At 37.7% G+C, this 19,404-nt stretch overlaps 1 protein-coding gene across 4 annotated transcripts in view; it reads right to left on the bottom strand.

Moving 5' to 3' along the window:
• UPF2 (UPF2 regulator of nonsense mediated mRNA decay) overlaps window positions 1-19,404 on the bottom strand; it is a 128,440-nt gene that overhangs the window by 60,561 nt on the left and 48,475 nt on the right. For all 4 annotated transcript variants that reach the window (XM_066384626.1, XM_066384624.1, XM_066384625.1 and 1 more), the window contains exons 7-8: window positions 19,199-19,302; window positions 15,574-15,659 (exon numbers count right to left, since the gene is read on the bottom strand). In XM_066384626.1, coding sequence (XP_066240723.1) covers window positions 15,574-15,659; window positions 19,199-19,302 — 190 coding nt within the window. The remainder of the gene's footprint in view (window positions 1-15,573; window positions 15,660-19,198; window positions 19,303-19,404) is intronic.

Below are 19,404 nucleotides of genomic sequence, written 5' to 3'. Positions count from 1 at the left end.
AAAGACAGTTTACCAGCTCTCAAAGCAGTGCTTAGATCATAACAGGTGCTCAATAAACACTTGTTAAATAATAAATGTCTCTAGTATCTCAAAATTAAGTATATTGCTGGCTTTTAGTCTATTTTCACCATATTATAAAAGTACTTTAAAATTTTTATAAGAATAGTTTTATATTTATCAAACAAAAGCTCATTTATCAAGTATCTTCTATTCAATTAGTAAAATAATGATGTAGTTTACCCTACTGATGTTTTATATATTAAGTTTCCTATATAAAGTATCTTTTCATTCATAAGGTCAAGCCTCTTTGACCATGTTAGATGTTTATTTTTAATATACTACTAAATGTAATTTGTTAGTGATATACTTAGAATTTTTCTATCAACATTTAAAAGTGAGATTGGTCATGCTGGCCAGATAGTCGAGTTGGTTAGAGCAATCGTACAGAAGAAGAGGCTGCCGGTCAATCCCCAGTCAGGGCACATACAGGAAAAAATTGATGTTCCTATCTCTTTCTCTCCCTTCATCCATTGCTAAAACCAATAAATAAAATTATTTTTAAAAAAGGGAGATTGGTCGGTACTTTTAATTAATTTCCTTGCTCTTTTTTTGTTACAGACTTTTGCCTATTTTTTCATACTGTAAAATGGCAGGCTTTCTTTTTTATGCTCTGGAATGAACAATACAGTAGAAAAACTACTTGTTCCATAAAAGACTAAAAGAACCCAATAGCTGTCTTATCTATTCAAGACAAAATTAACATAATTTTTAACATTCTTCCATGATGACTCATCTATTTTGTCTTAATCATAAAAATGTGTATTTTTCCCCCAATTATCTGTTTCACTGAGATTTTCAAGTAGTTTTTAAATATCTCTACCATATCAATATGGCTTATTCCTTAAACTTTTTAATGTTCTTTTTCTTCATATTTTCTTCTTTTTTTTTTTTTTTTTTTAAGTGAGAAGGAAGGAGGCAGTGAGACAGACTCCCGCATGTGCCCTGACTGGGATCCAAAGGACAACTCCTAATAGGCAATGCTCTGCTCTTTGGGGCTGCTGCTCCGTTGCTCAGTAATCGAGCTATTCTAGCACCTGAGGCAAGGCCATGGAGAAATCCTCAGCACCCAGGCCAACCTGCTCTGTTTGAGCCATGGCTGCAGGACGAGAAGGGGGGGGAGAGGGTGGAGTGGAGAAGCAGATGGTTGCTTCTCATGTGTGCCCTGACCAGGAATCAAACCTGAGACTTCCATACACTGAGCCAACACTCTACTGCTGAGTCAACTAGGCAGGGCCATTTTGTATTTTCTAAATGCTTCTCTAGCAAAATTTTTTGAAGAACCAACTCTTGAGGTTTTAGAATTAATTTTAATATTGGTTTTCTTTTTTCTTTATTTTTTACGTGAGAGGAGAGGAGATAAAGAGACAGAATCCACATATAGCCTAATCAGGATCCATCCAGCAATCCCTATCTGGGTCCTATGCTTGAATCAACCAAGCTATCCTCAGCACCTGAGATTGATGCATGGACCAACTGAGCCACTGGTTGCGAGAAGGGAAGAGATAGAGAGAAGGAGAACAGGGAGGGGAAGAGAAGCAGATGGTCATTTCTTACATGTGTCCTGACCGGGTATCGAACCCAGAATGTCGGCACACCAGGCTGATGCTCTATTCACTGAGCTAACTGGGCAGGGCTGTGGTTGTCTTTTGCAATAAAATTTGAGATTACAACTTAGGATCAAAGTATTTTGCCTGACCAGGCAGTGGTGCAGTGGATAAAGCATCGACATGGGATGCTGAGGACTCAGGTTCAAAACCCTAAGGTTGCTGTCTTATACACAGGTTCACCAGCTTGAGTGAGGGGTCACAGACTTGAGTGTGGGATACAGACATGACCCCATGGTCGCTGGCTTGAGGAAGCAGTCACTGGCTCAGCTGAAGCCCCCAGTCAAGGCACATGAGAAAGCAATCAATGAATAACTAAAGTGCTGCAACAACAAGTTTATGCTTCTCATCTTTCCCTTCTAGTCCCAATCTCTATCTCCTCTCTCTCTCTCTCTCTCTCTCTCTCTCTCCCCCTATCTCCCTTAAAAAAAAAAAATTACACTAGGCGCTGGTCAATTAGCTCAGTGGATAGAGCATCAGCCTGGCATATATACATCCTGGGTTCGATCCCTAACCATCTATTTCTCTTCCCCTCCCTCTCTTCTCTCTTCCCCTTTCGCAGCCAGTGGTTCAGCTGGTTCGAGCGCTGGTCTCTCAGGTGCTGAGGATGATAGCTCAGTTGATTCATGGGCCCCAGACAGGGGTTGCTGGGTAGATCCCAGTCGGGGCACATGTGGAAGTCCGTCTATCTCCCCTCCTCTCACTTTAAAAAAAAAATTTTTTTTTTAAACCAGGTCCTTTCCTCCTTCTTTTCCTGGGCAAGACACTTACACTTTGCTTCATTTTTTTATTTTTCCAATTAGCTGAATCTACTTCAAAGTTTTTTCCCAGCCCCAAAAGAAAAGTAGCTATAGCTATTTATTTTAAAGAAAACAGTCTGTGCTATCCACTCAGGTTCGCAACAGTGCACTAACAACACAGGTAAAGTGTTTTCAGCTTCAGTGGGATTTAAAAAATAGTGTAAGGACTGACTCCCTGGAAGATTCCCAACTCTTTTAAGCCTTTACAGGTAGTTAGTAATACTGGTTTTTGTTTCTTTTGGAATTGGCCACATGGAAATTAGATATTTCATTCTCTCAGAATCCTCTACCTCTATTAAACTCAACACATCCATCTCTAACAAGTTCCCAATTCTTCTTTTTCCATTATATTTTTACTATTAGTTAAAATTAAATGTCACCCTGTCCTATTTAAATCTTCATGTTCTATAACCACTTATTACTTCACAAAATAAAATCCCTTACTTTGTAAATAATGTAATATACCTTTCAATGTTAGTCCTGCACAAATGTGCTTTTGTCTCTTCTACCTTCCTACAAATTCAAGTCTGAAAGGAAACAAAGTGCTAAATTCTTTATCAATCACATTCAAGTTATTTAAACATAAAATAGAACATTTAAATCAACATAAAGAGTAAATTTCTGTGTTAAAATGTAAGCCAGATATAATTTTGTTTAATTTGACTTTTCTGAAAGTCAATTAAAAAATAAACTTACATCCTTCCCATCCTTCCTTTGAAAACTGAATTGAATTGTGATTTTACTGAGAGGAAGAGGGAGAGACAGGAACATCACTCTGTTCCTGTATGTGCCTATCTGGGGATTGAACTGGCAACCTCTCCACTTCCAGACAATGCTTTAACCAACTGAGCTATCCTGCCAAGGCTGAAAACTAAATTTTATAATCTTCTAGGAGAGTGATAATTATTTTACCAAGAGTTAATGAGTGAACTATTTAAAAGAATGTTTTTCTTTACAAAATAATAAAACCTTGCTTATACTTTCAAGGTCTCCTCAATCACACAATTAAGTATTCGCCTTACAGTTAATGATCAGCAAGTTAGTAAACATCCAGTCACTAAATATAAGTAATAACAAGAATGCAGAAACAAACACACATTTGTTGCCGACGGAAAAAAGAAATTTATCTTAAAAGTTTTTATCTCATAATCAATCAGTTTTCTCTAAGAAAAGTTCAGCTTTTTTTTTTACTCTTTAAAATCTAAAGTCAGTTAGCGTCATCCCAAACACCAAGGTTACAGGTTTGACCCCCTGTCAGGGCACACACAGAAAGCAACCAATGAACACACAACAAATGAATGTTTCTGTCTCTGTCTCCCCCCCTCCCTTCCTCTCTCTGTTTCTCTAAAATCAATAAATACGTTAAAATAAATAAATTCTAAAGAATTTATTGAAAATTACTAAGGCCTGACCAGGCGGTGGCACAGGGATAGAGCGTCAGACTGGGATAGGGAAGACCCAGGTTTGAGACCTCGAGGTCGCCAGCTTGAGCATGGGCTCATCTGGTTTGAGCAAAGCTCAACCAGCTTGGACCCAAGGTAGTTGGCTCGAGCACGGGGTTACTCGGTCTGCTGAAGGCCCACGGTCAAGGCACATATGAGAAAGCAATCCATGAACAACTAAGGTGTCGCAACGAAAAACTGATGATTGATACTTCTCATCTTTCTCCATTTCTGTCTGTCCCTATCTATCCCTCTCTCTGACTTCTGACTCTCTCTGTCTCTCTTAAAAAAAAAAAGGAAATTACTAAGTTTATGTGTTCAAAAATGCCTAGGAAAAAATAAATGCGAGAAAATACACTGCCAATAAATTAAATATAAAAAATTTTCTTCATAGGAAACACAAAGAAGATGATGATTCAAAAAAGATGAAAAATAATAAAAAGAATGGGGTCATTTACTCTGAAATTGACATCCAAATGCTAGGAATCTTTTCTCACAATATTGATGAGCCCAATGCAACAGTGCCATCAAGTGGTATAACATACTAATAAGTTTCCAACAAACTCATTTTTTGGTATTTTGGAATTTATCAAGAGGGAAGGGAAGAAGTTCAATTAAAAAGTCTCCCACAAAAACTCCAGCAAACTCTCCTAAAAGCTGGATCAGGAAAAGCTGTTCAAGAATCAAGTGAAACACTCCACCTCTAGAAAGTATTGTTTATATCACTCTGAAGAAAGCCTGAACATCCATCTGATAAAATTTGGTTAAAGCTATATGGCTTCAAAGTCACTAAACTAACACCAGGTTTGTCTATATTTAAAACAAGGAACTAATGTACTTTCCAATTCTGACTTACTTCACACTCAGAAGTTTGCTTACGTGAGGAAGACTTCTGAGGTGTTACAAGTGTTTTAATCTTGATACATATGTATACTTACGATGTGAAATTTCAATTATATGTATATATAAATGCATAAATAAACTATAAAATGATATGTAAATATCCATTTATAGAAAATTCTAGATTTAATTTCTGTGGAGTCCTTCAAGTTAACAGGCTAAGAAATATAATGCCAGCCTTTTGAGATTATTTTAACCACTATTTCTTTAACAAAGGAAGAAGATGAAAGTTAAAATCTTTAAAAATTATAAAGATGGACTAAATCAAATTATAAAACTGGACTGTAAATGATATCAAGAAATTAAAAGAGCGTCGGCCTGGCGTGCGGGGGACCCGGGTTCGATTCCCGGCCAGGGCACACAGGAGAAGCGCCCATTTGCTTCTCCACCCCCACCCCCCCTCCTTCCTCTCTGTCTCTCTCTTCCCCTCCCGCAGCCAAGGCTCCATTGGAGCAAAGATGGCCCAGGCGCTGGGGATGGCTCCTTGGCCTCTGCCCCAGGCGCTAGAGTGGCTCTGGTCTCGGCAGAGCGACGCCCCCTGGTGGGCAGAGCGTCACCCCTGGTGGGCGTGCCGGGTGGATCCCGGTCGGGCGCATGCGGGAGTCTGACTGTCTCTCCCCGTTTCCAGCTTCAGAAAAATACAAAAAAAAAAAAAAAAGAAAGAAATTAAAAGATAATTCATAACATGGGAGAAAATGTGCATTATATTGGATAAAGAATGTATACAAAGTATAAAGAACTCATAATAATAAAAAGACAACACAACAAAAAAGGGGGGGTGCAAAGGATTTAAACAGACATTTCCCCAATAAAGACATACAAATGGCCAATGAGCACATTTGCTCAAACACATTAGCCATTAAGGAAATGCAAATCAAAACCATAATGAGATACCACTTCATATCACCTAAGATGGCAATAAGCAAAAAGAGGCAACAAGCAGTGGTGAGGATACGGAGAAAATGTAATCCTCAATCACAGCTGTTGGGAATGTAAAATGGTGCAACCACTGTGAAAAAGTTTGGCAGTTTCAAAAATGTTAAGCAGAATTACCCTAAGACACAGTAATTCCACTCCTAGGTATATACCCAAAAGAACTGAAAATATAAAATGTATACAAAAACTTGTACACAAATAGTCACAACATTATTCACAATAGCTTAAAGGTAGAAACAGCCCAAATGTCTATAAACTGATAAATTAATGGGTAAACAAAATGTGGTATATATCTATATAATAAAACATTATTCAGCCTTAAAAACCAAGAACATTCTAATCAAAGTCCCAACATGAATGAATCTAGAGAACACTAAATGAAAGAAGCCCAGCACAAAAGGCTGCATACATGATTTCATTTACACACTACATCCAGAATAGGAAAATCCAGAGACTAAAAGTAGACTAGTGGTTTATTTTCATGGGGATGGGGGGGGCAGGGGGCGAGGAGAGACAGATTCGATAGTCAAACAGGGAGAGAGATGAGAAGCATTAACTCGTAGTTGTGGCACTTCAGCTGTTCAGACTGCTTCTCATACATGCCTTGACCAGGGGACTCAAGCCGAGCCAGTGACCCCTTGCTCAAGCCAGCAATGATGGGATCATGTTGATGATCCCACACTCAAGCCAGTGACCTTGGGGTTTCAGACCTGGGACCTCAGCATCCCAGGTGAACACTTTATCCACTGTGCCACCAACAGTCAGGCTAGATTAGTGGTTTCTTAGGGCAGAGGAGAGGGGAGAAGAGAAAAGGATTGACTTCTAATAGATGAGGTTTCTTTTAGGGAGACAAAAATATTTTACAATTTGATTGTAGTAACGATTGCATATATTTAGGACACTTAATTGTATACTTTAAATGGGTAAACTGTGTGGTATGTGAATTATATCTCAATAAAGACTTTTTTCACAAAAGAACTATAAAAACACTTCTGAGTTATCTAGTTTAGTATTCCCTAAACCAAATTATACACACTAGGTAAGACAGCTAAATTCTCTACTACAGACTATTTATATTCATACATGTATAAGATTTTTGGTTCCTCATAGTCCTAGGCACTCAAATAACTACTAAATAATTCATTCTTGTTTTGTTAGCACATTTTTTGGTCAACTCAAGCTGAATGAGCTGGATGTTTGAAGGAGGAAATCCTGACCACAGAAAACACTCAATTGGACTAGGACTCATGTCATTTGAGGAGGGTGAAAGAGAGAAAATGTCACACAAAAAGGGAGGCACACCTTACTAAAAAGTCCTTCCTACAGGGAATAGGTGGGCATGGGAGGATAATGAAGTTAAGTGAGAAGAGCTAAAAGAAGGTGTTAAGTTTTTCCTTGCCCCTTTCTCCCAACATGTCACAATTTGCCCCAAGTCCAAGGGTTCACAGAGTAATCTGCTACTATCCCTATACCACCTAACTAGCTATCCAGGAGAATATTCTAGCCTGCTCACTCTAGCCCCAACCCTTCTTAACTCTCCCTTTGAAAGCTATTCATCTTCTCTTATATTCAAAGAATAGAGAAAGGTCTGTGAGTATATGGGGGTGTGGAAAACAGGAATGAGAGAATGAGAAGAGACTTAGTAGTCAAGAATGAGAAGAGACTTAGTAGCACTTGACTATCTTTCTACTCCAGCCTCCCTAGAGAGCAAGTTCCAATCGTCAGGGTCAAGCCAAATCTTGCAGGCAAGGTAGAAAGATATCTGAGGGTTAGGGACAAAAGATGATCTTCAAAATTAAAGGCTTTTTCTGACCAATAAAAATATATGATCAACCAGGAAACATCAACCTACTCCAAGACTCCCTAATATGCCATTTCACAGATGTGTAAAGAGAGGTCTTGGCCTGCCTAAACACTGAAATCTTTACAAAACAGAGACTTGTTATAATTTGGCTGATTCAAAATGTATATAAAATATAGAAATGCCAGTAAAGAGTAACAGTCAATGTTACTTATAAATTCCATCCTTAAACGGACTGTTCTTCACCAACTAAACCATAATGAATATGTCTTTTACTGTTTTCAGTATGGTAACTTCCCTACTAGAGAAATACAATTAGTAACTAAAAACAACTCCCTATATTTCTGAAGCAAAGGCAATAGTGCTAACTCAATGCTCCCTAAGAGTAGAAATGAGGTGTCACTTCTTGTCTAAGGTCCTTAGGAATAAGCTGAGTTCACAAACTGTCCTGCCATGCGATGGGAACCCCAAAAGCTATGACAGTCCTATAAAATGTTCGTAAATTCATTCAGAGGAATTAAAAAATATATAGTCCATAACCTCAAATGTTGCAGGTTTGACTAAAACTGCCAAATTAGTCCATTTTGGAGCATCAGGTAAGTGATAGCAAAACCACCAACTGAAAAGTGAATAAAACCTTACCAAAGTTCACCAAAAAATGCTGCCATGAAATACAAGAAAGTTCTGGCCAAACATTTTGCTATGATTTTTAAAATACGAAATAAACCTTTAAAGAAGAAATGAGGAAGGAAGCACAGGGAGAACAGACTTTGCAAAATGCTGAGTAACAGACAGAGAATAGAAAAGAAGACATTGAAAAAGTGATTAGTGAGAATATGATTAGCTAGAAAATAAGCAAATGATAGTCAACATAAGCATAATTGGAATACTTAAAAAGAAAACAAGTATTTAAAGATATTAAAGATGGGCCCTGGCCAGTTGGCTCAGCGGTAGAGCATCAGCCCAGCATGTGGAAGTCCCGGGTTCGAACCCCAGCCAGGGCACAGAGGAGAAGCATCCATCTGCTTCTCTACCCTTCCCCCTCTCCTTTCTCTCTGTCTCTCTCTTCCCCTCCCGCAGCCACAGCTCCACTGGAGCAAAGTTGGCCCAGATGCTGAGGATGGCTCCGTGGCCTCTGCCCCAGGCGCTAGAATGGCTCCAGTTGCAGGAAAGCAATGCCCCAGAGGGGCCAAGCATTGCCGCCTGGTGGGTATGCCAGGTGGATCCTGGTCGGGTGCATGAGGGAGTCTGTCCGTCTCTCCCCCCATCCCCTGCTTCTCACTTTGGAAAAATACAAATAATAATAATAATAATTCTAATAATATTAAAGATGAAAACCAGAACAACTTCCTTGAAGAATTCAATATGAAAACTGAAAGGGTATGGAGAATGACCAAAATGATCAACACCAAGGCATATGTATACTAGAAAAGTCTCTGGATTTATTACAGAAAGCATTATTTGGGCAGTCGTATAAATGATCGAGTCAATTAGAGGAGAAATGGCTGGAAAAAAATAATAAAGCAGGTTAGCTTCAGATTTCTCCACAGCAATTCCAAATGCCAGATGACTCTAGTAATATCTACAAGATACTTAAAGGAAAAAAGCATGCACCATAGATCCTATAACCAGTTAAGCTGGTAGCTCACTTGGTTAGAGCATCATCCCAACACACCAGGGTTGCAGGTTTGATCCCTAGTCAGGGCACATAGAAGAATCAACCAATGAATGAATAAATAAGTGGAACAACAAATCAATCTTTCTCTCTCTCTCCCTTCCTCTCTCTCTCTAAAATCAGTAAATAAAAGTTTTAAAGTCTACAGATACATATTCTGAACATAAAAAAACTCAAGGAATTTTTTTTGTTGACAGAGACAGAGAGACAGAGGAACAGATAGGGACAAACAGCGACAGGAAGGGAGAGAGATGAGAAGAGTCAATTCGTAGTTGCAGCTCCTCAGTTGTTCATTGATTGCTTTCTCATATGTGCCTTGACTGGGGGGGGGGGGGTCTACAGCAGAGCAAGTGACCCCTTGCTCAAGCCAGCGAACTTTGGGCTCAAGCTAGCGACCATGGGTCATCCCGTGCTCAAGCTAGTGAGCCCATGCTCAAGCCAGATAAGCCTGTGCGCTCAAGCCAGCGACCTTGGAGTTTCGATCCTAGGTCTTCCGCATCCAAGTCCGACTCTCTATCCACTGCGCCACCGCCTGGTCAGGCTCAAGGGATATTTTTCCCAAGAATTCTTCTTGAGAAAATTATTAGAAGGTGAATGTCAGCAAAGCAACAGATAACTGGGTAAACCAAACCAGAGAAAGAGGACTGGCAAGGAACATAAAATATTTTAAACTGTAGAACTAAGATAAAAACAAAGGAGGGGATTAGAGTGACCTATTAGAATGTGTATGTTATGCTCCCTATCAGGATATGTTACCAACCAGAAATAAAAGAGTAGGAAAATGGAGAAGATGAATAGTCACTAAGTCCACTGTACGTACTTGTGATGCTGTGAGGTTAAATATCACTCAAAGTTGACAAATAATACAAGTATAAGCATATTTAAGAGTAAAAAAAATATTAAGAATGACAACGTTATTGATTAATATCAGATGGGTGAGGAGAGAAAGTGAGAAGAAAAACGGGGAGGGAACACAGACTATTTTATTATTGCTCATGGTAGAAAACAATGAGACTATCTAAATGATCACTAAGCAAACCTATAATCATGAAAACCATTAAAACAAATATAAAAACCATCCTAAAATCAGAAAAAACATATACCCACGTATGTACCTAAGTAAGACAATACAAACAGATCACGTAAGACTTAAAAAATTAAACTGAAAAGACAAATAACAGAATGCAAACCAATTCTTATCTGTCTTAGCAAAAATGTAAATAGCCTAAGAAGAAACATTTTCAGAATGGATCTCAATGTAAAATTCAATCATTTACAAGAGACTCAACCAAAATAAAGTAATTCTAAAAAACTGAATATAAAGAAGGGCAAAAGTACACCAAAATAAAGAAAAATAAAAAGAAAGCAGAAAATTTAATCTTAGTATCAGAGGACAACAATATATTAAATGTCAAAAAAAAAACAAAACAGGCCCTGGCCAGTTGGCTCAGTGGTAGAGCTTTGGCCCGGCATGCAGACATTTGGGTTTGATCCCCGGTCAGGGCACATATGAGAAGCAACCATCTGCTTCTCTTCCTCTCCCTCTCCCCATCCTCTTGCAGCCAGTGGCTGACTGGTTCTAGCATTGATCCCAGGCACTGAGGATAGCTCAGCGGGTCCAAGCTTTGGCCTCAAGTGCTAAGGACAGCTTGGTTGATTCACGCATCGACCCTAGATGGGGTTGCCGTGTGGATCCCAAATGGGGTGCATACAGGAGTCTCTGTATCTCCCCTCCTCTCATTTTAAAAAAAATAGGAACAAAATGAATGAAACTAAAAAAGAAGAAATTAACAAAGATAAAAGCCAAAACTAGTGAGTAAGAAAATAGTAAAACAGTAAAATACATAAATAATAAATCCAGAAGCTGTCTTTTTCAGCTGTTCTCTCCCTTCTTCCCTCCCTTTCTTCAGTTAAAAAAAACCAAAATACTAGCCCTGGCCGGTTGGCTCAGTGGTAGAGCGTCGGCCTGGCGTGCAGAAGTCCTGGGTTCGATTCCCGGCCAGGGCACACAGGAGAAGCGCCCATCTGCTTCTCCACCCCTCCCCCTCTCCTTCCTCTCTGTCTCTCTCTTCCCCTCCCGCAGCCAAGGCTCCACTGGAGCAAACATGGCCCGGGCGCTGGGGATGGCTCCTTGGCCTCTGCCCCAGGCGCTAGAGTGGCTCTGGTCGCAGCAGAGCGACACCCCGGAGGGGCAGAGCATCGCCCCCTGGTGGGCGTGCTGGGTGGATCCTGGTCGGGCGCATGCGGGAGTCTGTCTGACTGTCTCTCCCCGTTTCCAGCTTCAGAAAAATACAAAAAAAAAAAAAAAAAACCCACAAAAAACAAACCTAAAATGAATAAGCCATTAATTAACATAATCAGAAATAGAAAAAAAAAAAGAGAAGTACAGATACAAACCTTTTTTACTGGTAAAGACTGGAATGTCCAAAATGGTTAAATTCATAAAAAGAATGCATATTTAAAAGAACAGGGAAATCTTTATGCATTGATATGAAAACATCTCCAAAATATACTTTTAAGTGAAAATGATCAAGTTCAGAATAAGTATAATAAGTTGCCTTTTTGTAAAAATCAGGAAATATTAAGGATCTGTAATTGCATTTTCTTGTACTAGACGTAAAAAAAAAAATCTTTGAAAGGATACACAAGCATCAAGACAGTAGTTTCCTTTTGGGAGGAATAGGAACTGGGTTGATGGGGAGACCAGGACAAAAAGGATACTTTTCAGCATGAAATGTTTTATATACTATTGGGTTTTAAACCCTGTGAATGTATTATTTTTCAATTTGAGTATTACCAACATTATCTCATCAAATATTTTCAAGCACTTAAATATATACCAAACACTACACTTGGTGTTGGAGAAGTACAACAGCAAGTCCTCTCTTTCAAATAGCTTATAGTTTATACAGCTTAGTGGGGATACAGGCTGCAAATCAATATTGTGATATAATGTGTCTAATTCTTCATATGAAGATATGTTCAAAATGCTATAAAAGGACACCTATATCTACATAAGGGAAATAAGGATGATTACTCAGTGAATATAGCTTTGATACTAAGACTTAAAGCCAAACCAGAGATTTTCAGAGAAATACTAAAAGATATTCCACAGACAGAGTAAAAAACAGAGGCTTGGAAGTAGAGAGAGAAAAGGGTAGTCAAGAAATCATTAGAGATCAGGATTTCTGCAAGAGGGGGAGTGGCTAGAATTAAGACTGAAGAAGTTGAAAGGGGCATTAAACACCATTCACATAGTTTTATCATCTAGCTGTCAGGCATTGTACCAAACGCTGAGATAAAGAAGTAAACAGGGCCCATTCCCAACTTATTCTGGAGGTCAATGTCCAAGAATACCAAGAGGTTTTTTGGGGTTTTTTTTTAAATTTTTTGTTTATTTATTCATTTTGGGGAGGGGAGGGGAGGTGGGAGGAGCAGGAAGCATCAACTTCCATATGTGCCTTGACCAGGCAAGCCCCGGGGTTTCAAACCAGCGACCTCAGCATTCCAGGTCGATGCTTTATCCACTGTGACCTCTTGGGTCAGGCCCAAGAGGTTTTAGCAGTAGTTTGATGCCGTATCTCTAACTCATACTGTTGCCTCTATCAGAAATGCTCTCTCAGAATTCTCTTTCCTCACCTATCCCAGCTAATTCTTTTCTCAGAACTCTGATTAAAAACCCCTTGTCCAGGCAGTCTTTCCTCTCCCAAGAATAAATCAATCAGTTCTACTTGCTATGTGCTTGAAAGCACATTGTGATTATTCTTGATAATTACACTTAAGACTTTTTTGTTTTCATACCCAAATTGTAATCTGCATGAAAGAGCCAAACCTGTCTTGTTCACCAGTATATCTCCCAACACTAATCAAAGTAGACAACAATAACTCAGCCTTTTTCATCTAATAGAACACATAAGCTAATAAATTCTGCGGCACACCAAAAAAATATGTATTTTTTTTGCCGATCGGACAAAAATCAGGTATAACTTTGATTCATGCACACCAGACAGCTATTGAGTTGGCTGTTACCATATTTTTATTTGACAATCTAAGGGAAAAAAGATCAGTGCCTTTGACCAAACAATCAGGTATTGCATGTTTTAAAACTTCTGTGGCACTCCAGTAGAAAATCACTGCCTTAATGAATCAGTCAATGAATGAAAAAATTTTAGAACATAATTTAAAAAAAGAAAAGATCATAATTTAATCTTTTCTGATTACTCAAGCTGATTATAAGAAACCTAAATAATTATATGTATATATTTCTAATATATGAGATCATGTGGTCTCTTCCTCATGATCCAGAATGCCATGCATTCATTTTAAGTCCTTGTATCTTTATTTTTTTTTCTCTCTTCTTAAATTATAAATTGTCACTTCCTACTACTTTCAAGTCTACGGCTTCTAGCAAACTCCAACTACTTCTAATTTGTAGACATCTGCTGAGCTAAAGCAGATAAATTCAATTATAAAAGCTACAACTGACATAAAACCAAATAAAATAGTGCATAGTTTTTAAGAACTTTTTTGTTGGAGGGGGAGCAGCAGTGGTAGAGTGGGATGAAATGAGGATACAGAGACAAGATGCTCTTATAGTAAACTACTTAAATTTATGATTTCTTTTATTAATAAAACCTTTTATTTTTGCTAACTTTGGTTTATTCTTTATAATTCCATATGATTGTTATACTGTACATGTTTCTTCATTCAAATAAACAGTTGAAAAAAATATGAAAGTAAACATTCTCTTGTATAAGGTAAAGAAAGGCATCACTTGAAAAAAAATTGGTCCAAGATAATAAGGAAAAAAATATGAGTTCTCATCAATTCAAAGTGTATACTTTTCCCCATTTACAAATATATAGTATATGAAAGTGCAATGTGTCTCACAATCAAAGTCTTAAATTTGGCAATATTTTTTTCTTAGTTGAACATAAAATAATGGCACAACTCATAACTAATGGCACCTTCCAGTTGATGAAATGCAATATATAATATTTTTTTAAGTGAGAGGAGGGGAGATAGAGACAGTCTGCATCATCTGCCCCAACTGGGATCCACCAGGTAATCCTCATCTGGGGCCAAAATCAACTGAGTTATCCTCAGCACCTGAGGCCAATGCAGGGACCAACTGAGCTATCCTCAGCACACAGGGCCAATGCTTGAACCAATCAATCAACAGCTGGCTGTGAGAGAAGAGAGAGAGAAGGGGGAGAGAGAAGGTGAGACAGAAGGGAAGAGAGGGGGAGGGAGGGCGAGAGGGAGAGAGAGGGAAGGGGAGAAAGGAAGAGGAGAGGGAGAGGAAGAGAAGCAGATGGTCGCTTCTCATGTGTGCCCTGACCGGGGATCGAACCCAAGACACATCTGCATGCCAGGCCGAAGCTCTAGCTGCTAAGCCAACCAGCCAGAACCAATATATAATTTTATAATAAAAATATTCATCTATTTACTTTCTCAACTAGATAATTCTTAATTATCTACTCATAATATTAGCACTTTTCATCTGTCTTGCCCCACTAAATGAAAAATGCTCCTATTAATGATGCTGAGAAGAGATAAAAACCAATATGAACGAAAAAAAGAAAAGTATTAATTTGGTTTCACTGAGAAATCTTACCATTAAGAGATCATGGACCAGTAACAATAAATGGACCAAATTAAAATCTTGCTTAAAAAACCATTAGTGAAACCCTTACAAACCTTATCTTTTGGGGAAAGTATCTATCTTAGCTATGTTGTATGTAATCATCACAATAGTTAACAAACATAAATAAGAAAAAATGTATCTTCTCCAGGTTCTTAAGGTGAATAATCCACAAATGGTCCTGAAATATGCAGCTGAAATAGGGCATTTAATTCAGTGTAATTCAGAGCATTAGAATTCTCTCAATTCAATATACTTCTTGAATTTCCAGCAACACAATCACTAATGTGACTTTCAATTCTAAACTATAATTAAAAACTTGAAATTGTTCATTTAAACACAACTGCAAGAATTAGACATACTCTATCAGTCTGATCTTTACACAAAATAAAAACTCTCCAAAAAACTTATATACCCTTTATTATATTTTTCTCCTCAGTGGCACAAATATAAACCAATTGCTTCTAGCAATGATTGTCATTATTCTTAAGTTATATTTCTTTCAAAACAATGGAAAAACTTCAGAAGAAATATTTTCACTTAGCACTAATAAAATAAGAACAAAAATCAATGAGAAGCTCTACAAAATAATGCTAATAGTCTCTGTTGACAAGGAATATTTTTAAAGCAATTAAATAAAAACTTTGAGTTTATAATCATGACTACAAAGTAAAAACACTAACAAATAACTCTTTAAAAAAAAACACCTACCTTTGTCTGGGAACTATAAAGAGTGCCCGTACCAACTTCTTCCTATTTGCTTTTGTGTTCATGTTCATGCAAAAATCCATTGCTGCCTATAGGAGAAAAAGCAAACTTTTTCTTAAAAAAAAAAAAGAAAATTTTTTTTTAAGCTACTGAAAGCAGAAACCCTGGATGCTACAATAGATTTCCACTAGCTCCTGAAGATTTCAAATGGTTTTAAAACACTACTACTGTAAGCATATCCCAAACTAAAGATCACAGAGCTTAAACTCCTCTATCCTTTTATATCTCAAAATACATGTTTCATAAACTTTTAAAATGCAACCGAATAGTAGAAATAGAACTTTCAGTAAATTGAAGATCATGCAATGCTTCACAAATAATTTTTACGCTATAACTTCATTAAAGTTAAACAAATCAATGTTATTATCAGCAAAGTTTTCTGATAGAATAAGTAGCAAGAACAGTTACAGAATCCAAGAAAATGACTTATGCTAATAAGAATAATAAAAAAGAAATAAAGATGAAGTAGGAAAGAGAGGCACAGATTATTCCTAGGAACCTGTAAGAGTAAGTGCCTTGACCCGGGTGGATCCCAGTCGGGTGCATGCGGGAGTCTGTCTCTCTGCCTCCCCACTTCTCACTTTAAGAAAAATTTTAAAAAAAAAATTAAATTAAATTAAGATAGGGTGTAAGAGTACAGCAGGAGTATCTAGGTACCTCTCTTTCATCTTCTTTTTGTATCTAATAAATATATGAAAATTTAATAGGGGAAAAATTCAATCCGTCCCAAACTTAGAAAAATAAGCAATTGTTTCAGAGGTGGTTTCTGCTATACTCTATAAAAGAAAAAAAACACAAGACTACTTCTTAAATTGAAATAAATCTGCTCTGGCCAGATAGCATGATTGGTTAGAGCATCATCCCAAAGCACAGAGGCTGCAGGTTCGATCCCCAGTCAGGGCACATACAGGAACAAACTGATGTTCCTATCTCTCTCAATGCTCTTCCTTCTTCTCTTTAAAACCAATAAAAAATAAACATGAAAAAAAAACTGAAATAAATTTGTAATTACAAAGTTTTTGAAAACTATACATTGATCTATCTAATCACTGCAAGTAAGGTGATTTGGAGTTTCAAGCCTTTTTGATTAAATAGTTACTGAAATATACCTAAATTATTTGAAGAAGAGCTATATAAGCAAAAAGTCAAAAAATAAACTAACTCCTATAGTTCTCTACAGGAGACCCTTAAAGCATTACAGAAAAATAAAAGTAAAAAGAAATTATATTACACTTTGACAAAAATACAACTTAGAGCAGCTGGCCTAGAGCAACAATTTTCAAGTTTGGGTCCCAAAAGACTTATATGCCCTTAAAAATTACTGAAAACCTGGCCTGACCAGGTGGTGGATAGAAAATCGAACTGGGACATGAAGGACCCAGGTTCAAAACCCCGAGGTCACCAGCTTGAGCGCAGGGTCACTGGCTTGAGCATGGGGTCACTGGTTTGAGCATGGGATCATAGACATGACCCCATGGTCACTGGCTTGAACCCCAAGGTCACTGGCTTGAGCCCAAGCTCACTGGCTTGAGAAAGGGGTCATTCACTCTGCTGTAGTCCCCACCCCATCAAGGTACATATGAAAAAGCAATCAATGAACAACTAAGGAGCTACAATGAAAAATTGATGCTTCTCATCTCTCCCTTCCTGTCTATCCCTCTCTCTCTCTGTCATAAAAAAAAATTACTGAAGACCTGAAAGAAAATTTATGTGGCTTACATTTATTAGCATTTAATGTATTAAAAATTAAAACTGAGAAACTTTAAACATACTAATTCACTTAAAAATACCAATAAACCTATTAGTTATTAATATATTTTAGAAATAACTTTTTTCAAAATAAAAAATATCAGTGACAGAAAACTTGCACTCTTTTAGAAGATAGCTGGATTCTCACATCTATTATACATGCAATCTACGTGATGAGTTGTTTTAGATGAAGTATATGAAGAAAACTTTTTACATACATATAACCGGGGAAAAGAGGTGTATTTTAATAACCTTTTCAGGATTTATAATACTTTTTGATACTACACCAAAACTTGACAAGTGGTAGTTTCTTAACAGTTAGGAGAAATATGTAATTGGAAACTTTATCAATCAACTTTTCATGTTATTAGATTAAAATCTAAACCCTGGCCAATGGCTCAGTGGATAGAGCATCGGCCTGGTGTATGGATGTCCCGGATTCAATCCCCGGTCAGGGCACATAAGGGAAGCGACCATCTGCTTCTCCCCGCCTCCCTCTTCTCCTTCACTACCTCTTCCCCTCCTGCAGCCAGTGGCTTGATTGGTTTGAGCATGGTCCCAGGTGCTGAGGATAGCTCTATTCAAGCGCATCAGCCTGAGGCACTAAAAATACTCAAGCATTGGCCCAAGATGGGGTTGCCAGGTGGATCCTGGTAAGGGTACATGTGAGAGTCTAACTCACTATCTTCCCTCCTCTCACCTAAAAAAAAAGAAAAAAAGAAAAAGAAAATCTATCTTGCACTTTGGGGAATAAGTCATTAACAAGCAAGCAAGATTTTGTTAACATTGTGTATTGGTCACTTAGAACAATGGCTTATTGAGCTATGCATATCTTCCAAACACATACATAATATTTAAAAATCACATTATTTAATATCACCACCAATCCCATCAAAAAGTCTCATGAGTAATATCTCCTCAGAAAAGAACTGGGAAGCTATCAAGCTTATGGTGGTGGACTTAAGTTGTCCCAAAATTCTAATTTTTGCTGAAAACTCATATTTGTTTACTAGCAATAAATACTTTCAGTTGTTTTTCTTTAAGTGTAAGGTTCACCTTGTTCATGTCACAAAAAGGTCAGCTAAACACCCAGTTTGTCCATCAGTTCTTTCAAGTAAAAATGGTATTCTATGAAAAAAACTATTCCAGATCACAACTCAAACACAACTGGTTTTTCTCCAGACAGTGTTGAGACAGCAAAAGTACTTTACATTTCCTTCTCATTTCGTCAGATTAAAAGGACGTGTACTCAAAGGTTGAAATGAAATAAAAGCACTAATTTGTATGAATTCATCAAGGAGATTCTTAAGTGAAAGTGGCATTTTTTTTTATTTCAAATGCACAGCAGCAAAAACAACAAGGGCTACTAGTACAGTTTGCTGCCACTGCATCCGAACTTGTACAAAAATGTCAGCAGTTTTACCCATCACCACTTTTATAAATGTCATAGAACAGTAAAAATAGAAAAGAAAAACCTTCATAATAGTATGAAAAGAGTTTTGAACAGGCCCCCTAAAAGTGCCTTGAAAGACAGCTGTAATGTACAGAGCATACTTTTTAAAAATTTCTGGTCTATTTTCCAAACTCTAGGGTCCCTATGTGAAGAGATGTCAAGCAAACAGGATTCGAGATAGTTCCATTCCCAAACTAAACATCTACAGGTTGGCTCAAATTTTATGTTATTTTTTACACCAATATGAGATCCCATTTGAAGAAATGGTTCATTCTATGGCTAAATAGTCCAAAACAACAGACATTACTAATGAGAACTACCCTATAGGGTTTAAGTGCTTGAGTAAAGTTATATCAAGACAATCACCTTGTCTATCAGATCTCGGTTGACACAGTTGGGCAATTGCTGGAGGAAAGCATCTACTATCAGCTTGAGATGAGATCCAGTGCTGGCTTCTTCATCCTCTTGTTCTAGGTTAAAAAAAAACATATAAACAATATAACAATAAAAACCGAAGCCCTGGCCGGTTGGCTCAGTGGTCGTCAGCCTGGCGTGCAGGAGTCCCGGGTTCG

The sequence above is a fragment of the Saccopteryx leptura genome, chromosome 5 (genome assembly GCF_036850995.1).
Source record: "Saccopteryx leptura isolate mSacLep1 chromosome 5, mSacLep1_pri_phased_curated, whole genome shotgun sequence".
NCBI classification, from domain to species: domain Eukaryota; kingdom Metazoa; phylum Chordata; class Mammalia; order Chiroptera; family Emballonuridae; genus Saccopteryx; species Saccopteryx leptura.
This window is presented reverse-complemented; position numbering and strand designations above follow the sequence as displayed.